The 4332-nt window shown below is 45.5% G+C and overlaps 1 protein-coding gene across 1 annotated transcript; it reads right to left on the bottom strand.

Annotated features, from left to right (window-relative positions):
• Positions 1-1796: 1796 nt before the first annotated feature.
• LOC112494668 lies at positions 1797-2678 on the bottom strand. The gene has a single exon (XM_025087329.1). It carries the CDS (start codon positions 2676-2678, stop codon positions 1797-1799), a length of 882 nt encoding a protein of 293 aa, XP_024943097.1.
• Positions 2679-4332: the final 1654 nt, after the last annotated feature.

The following is a 4332-nucleotide window of genomic DNA, read 5'->3' as shown; positions in this document are numbered from 1 at the left end:
ACCCAGCTGGTTAGCCGAGTGCATTCCTAACGTCCTAACCGTACCTAGAGCATGAGCAAAAATCGACTATATAAGCAGCCAAAATCATGGCACAGATGCTCAGAAAATCATTCAGTTTCACGCGTAAAGATCGGACTGCACGTTGTCACTCGTGGCTCTAACCGTTAGAGTATTAGATTCAGTGTAATATTCGCAATTTGGCCTAGGTACGGATTCGTTATTACATACCCTAGGGAACAAGCTGGATCGGTTACCGGGCAAAATTGAGCTGCATAGACTAGTCTTTCCAAATATCGTATAGATTTGATAAATTTCTGTTCCACCAAATTTCTTCTTGCCTTAACCTCACACACAGTCAAGTTTTGTTATTCAATATTTCTCATAATCGAAACTCTGTACACGACAATTAATTGAAAACTTCTAAATTGGTTGTAACAATATATCGTAATTTCACATTTTACTCGCGTTTTAAATATCTATTACCCATCCTCAACATTTCAGAGAATATCTATCCACGTTGGAATAGCAAGGCGTGTTTCAACACCTTAAACGGGGAGCGAACCCACCATTGAGTGCATTCTTACCGCTCGGAATTCACTCAAATATTGTTCACGTTACCTCCGGTCGTTACGTAACAGAATTAGTGACAGCGGTAGGATTCTCTCCGAACTAGCATTAACTCAACCTGAAATACCAACACCCATCTTATCCAACTTCGAAAACCGACTAAGGAAGTTGGACTTCGGTTCAACTTCCCCATTCTTATTTTCGACGATCTCCATACTTCAAAACCGACTAGGGAAGTTGGACCTCGTGTCAACTTCCCCATTGTTATTTTTGAAGTCCTGTCTTTGAAGAACCGACTAAGGAAGTTGTACTTCGGGACACCTTCCCCATTGTTATTCTTGAGCACCTTAACCGCCTTCAGAAATCAACTAAGGAAGTTGTACTTCGGGTCAACTTCCTCATTGTTATTTTTGAAGTAACCCATCCTTTCTAAGCGTGACTAAGGAAGTTGGACTTCGGGTCAACTTCCCCATTGTTATCTTCCCTCCGAACTAGTATTAACTCAACCTGAAATACCAACACCCATCTTATCCAACTTCTAAGCGTGACTAAGGAAGTTGGACTTCGGGTCAACTTCCCCATTGTTATCTTAGAAATCCTATCAATTCAAACCACCCTAATCAAGTTGGTACCACGAACGAGTTCAGTCACATACATACATTAGACGTTTGTTAAATAACCATTTCGGAACTGCTCAAATTTGTTACTCCAACATGGCAGATGCAGATTTATCTCGATCCCTAATAGAAGCATTTAACTTCACAACATCGCAAGCTAGAATACAAAACGCAGCATTAGAAATTCCTAAATACGACGGTAAGACAACCTCACTTACAAGTTTTGTACACGCTGTGAAAACCGGAGCACAACAGTTAGTAGCTGGCGAAGAAACTCGATACCTTTTTTTTTTTTTAACGCTGAGAAATCCTCATGGATACCACGTGTCTCTCCCCTGAGGTTGAGACAAGTGGTTATGTGAGACTCTTACTCACTAAAACTCAGCGGTGCTGCCTTCAGCTGCTTGTGAACAGGCAAGGTGGGAACTAAGATATGACTTCCACCTTAGCCTGAGCAGCATAGCTCTGAGAGCCTGCCTTCTCTTGAGATGTGTTGTGCATCTTGCCTATGGCTAGGTGACGACATCTGCGCGCGCATTTCTTATTTACTTACTTACTTGCTTGCGTACTAGGCACCAGTTCCGTATTTGGGAGGAGTGGGTACCCCCCACTTCATTCTCCCAGCTGGCTGTGCACTGATCTCCGCTTTCTTCTTGCGTTTCTTCTTCTCCTTATTGCATCGTTGGTTTCAGTTTCCCTGCGTCTCTCATCTTCTTCCTTCTTCGCCATGACTGTTTCACAGAATATCTGAAAAGCTTTCCACTTCTCCTCTTCTGATATGATTTGGCTCATGATGTTAGGTAGTGTGAGGTTGTCTCCTATGGTACTTTTTAGCGTATCCCTTTCCTTGTTCCACAAAGGACATTCTTCCAGCAGGTGTTGTGCGGTTTCCTTTTCGCATCCATTGCATTGGTAGCATGCTGATGTAGGCTCTCGCATTGCTATTTTGTTTAAGTACCATCCCAGGCACCCGTGTCCCGTGATAACCTGCGTCATTCTAAAAGTTAGTTCACCATTTTCTCTATCCACCCATTTACGGAGTATCGGTTGAATTGCATTTATGGTGTTTATGCCATATTTGGGCTGTACAAGTCTCCTGCTCCATTCGTCTATGGCACTTCGTCTCAATGCCATGGGCTGCTCCTCAATCATTTTTGGGGTAGGCTGTTCTACCCTTGCGTGCTTCCAGTCATAGAGTGTGCTGACTATCTTAGCTTCTAAGTCCCAAGGGATGGTTCCCGCTAAGGCACATGCGGCGTCCGTGCTAACCGTTCGGTAGCCTCTGATAATTCGAATGGCCACCGCCCGTTGCGGTCTCCGTAGTATCATTGAGGTTTCTTCCTGTAAGGCACGATACCATACGGGGGCTCCGTACATAGCTGTGGAGCGGATGACTCCCGAGTAGAGTTCTCTACATGAGGCATTGGGGCCCTCCAGATTAGGCAGTATTCTGCTAAGTGCTCCAATAGCTTTTGTTAATTTCTCCTCTAGCATCTTGAAGTGGTCCACAAAATTCCATTTGGAGTCCAATCTAAGTCCCAGATATTTTAGCGATTTGGAGGTTTGGATAGTCTTCCCTTCTATGGTCACCTCTGATCCTACAGGGGGTCCTTTCCGCGGACCATGGAAGAGTACGCATTCCGTTTTGTTTAGGTCCACGTCAACACCTTATCTCCTTATCCTTTGTATTATCTGGGGGCCCGCAACTCCCGCTACTATGTTAGCCTCTTTTAGTGTCCTGGCTCTGATGAGTAGTAATGTGTCGTCTGCATAACAGACTACATCTACGCCAGGGAGATTTGTACCTCGTAGTACCCAGTCATATCCTATATTCCATAAAAGTGGACCTAGGATTGAGCCTTGTGGGACTCCTCTAGTCATCTTGTGTCTCATTTGGCCTACTCGCGTGGAACACACCACCCATCTGTCGCTAAGGTATACAGAGATCATTTTCTTGATATACTCCGGTATTCTAAAGTATTTGATGTCCTCATTCACCGTCTCCCAGGGCAAAGTGTTAAAGGCGTTCTTGATATCCAAGGAGATAGCCAGTAACACCTCCCTACTGCCAGTGGCCTCCTTGGCTCTCTTCTCAACATACTTTATCGCATCTATGGTAGAACGACCTTGCCGGAAGCCGTATTGTCTTTCTGAAATATTTAACGCTTCCTGAGTCATGTGTTGTAGTATCCTATTTGCAATAACTCGTTCGAAAAGCTTAGCTATCTCATCCAGTAGTACCAGTGGTCGATATGCCTAGGGCAGGGCGGGATCGCGTCCTGGTTTCTGGAGGAGCACCAGCTTTCCAGTCCTCCACTGCCTCGGCATACTACCACCTGACATGCAGTCGTTAAAGAGACCACGCACTGCTTCGCCTAGGTATTCCATGGCTATTGCCCACAGTTTTCCTGGGACCTCGTCAGGGCCAGGGGCAACGTTCTTTTTCTTCATTTTGTTAACTGCAAGTTGCAGTTCAGATAGTGTGATCTCCGGTACTGTGGCCACCGAACTTGCCAGATCAGGCTGCAGCGTTTGTGACATTCTCGGAGGCTGGTGCTGTGCACCTTCAGGAAAAAGTCCTTCTACCACTATGGTTAGTAGCTCTGGTTCCATGACCTGAGTTAGTGGAGGGGCGAATTTCCTCATTTTAGCGCGTACCATTCTGTACGGCGTACCCCAGGGATCATCATCAATTGTCTTGATTAGGTCTTTTCTCGCCTTATCTTTTGCCTTAGCAATTTCTTCTTTGAGTTTGGCTTTTGCTGTTTTGTGTGCCTCAATAAGTAGTTGTTCGGTGTCTTTATCGTGTTTGGCTCGCCGGCGAAATCTGGTTAGTTTTCTTCTGATGGCTATGCAACTCCTTCTTAGTTCGGTCAGTTTCTCCGACCACGAACCGACTTGCCGCTTTGCAACTGCTCCACGGGCTCTTGGCATTGAGGCATCGCACACTGAGGTTATGGCCTTTTCAAGGGCTCTAACTTTGTCATCAAGCGTGTTGTGCATGGTTGTCGTAGCTAACCATCCCTGCACGATAGCCTCTTCTTTGGCCATTTCTTGACTGAGTTTTTTGGTTTTCCATCTCGGCCCTACGTTCGCTGTGCCTGGGATGCAGGTTATCGGGGTGCTGTCCTGGTGTGAGGCAATTTTA

This window comes from Cephus cinctus, unplaced genomic scaffold, assembly GCF_000341935.2.
Source record: "Cephus cinctus unplaced genomic scaffold, Ccin1 Ccin1_scaffold0691, whole genome shotgun sequence".
Taxonomy (NCBI): domain Eukaryota; kingdom Metazoa; phylum Arthropoda; class Insecta; order Hymenoptera; family Cephidae; genus Cephus; species Cephus cinctus.
The sequence above is the reverse complement of the archived record's forward strand: the minus strand, read 5'-3'. Positions and strand labels throughout refer to the sequence as shown.

What these genes read in the sequence shown, in the direction of transcription:
- LOC112494668 (XM_025087329.1), bottom strand. Translation starts at nt 2,678, where the DNA reads ATGCTAGAGGAGAAATTAACAAAAGCTATTGGAGCACTTAGCAGAATA.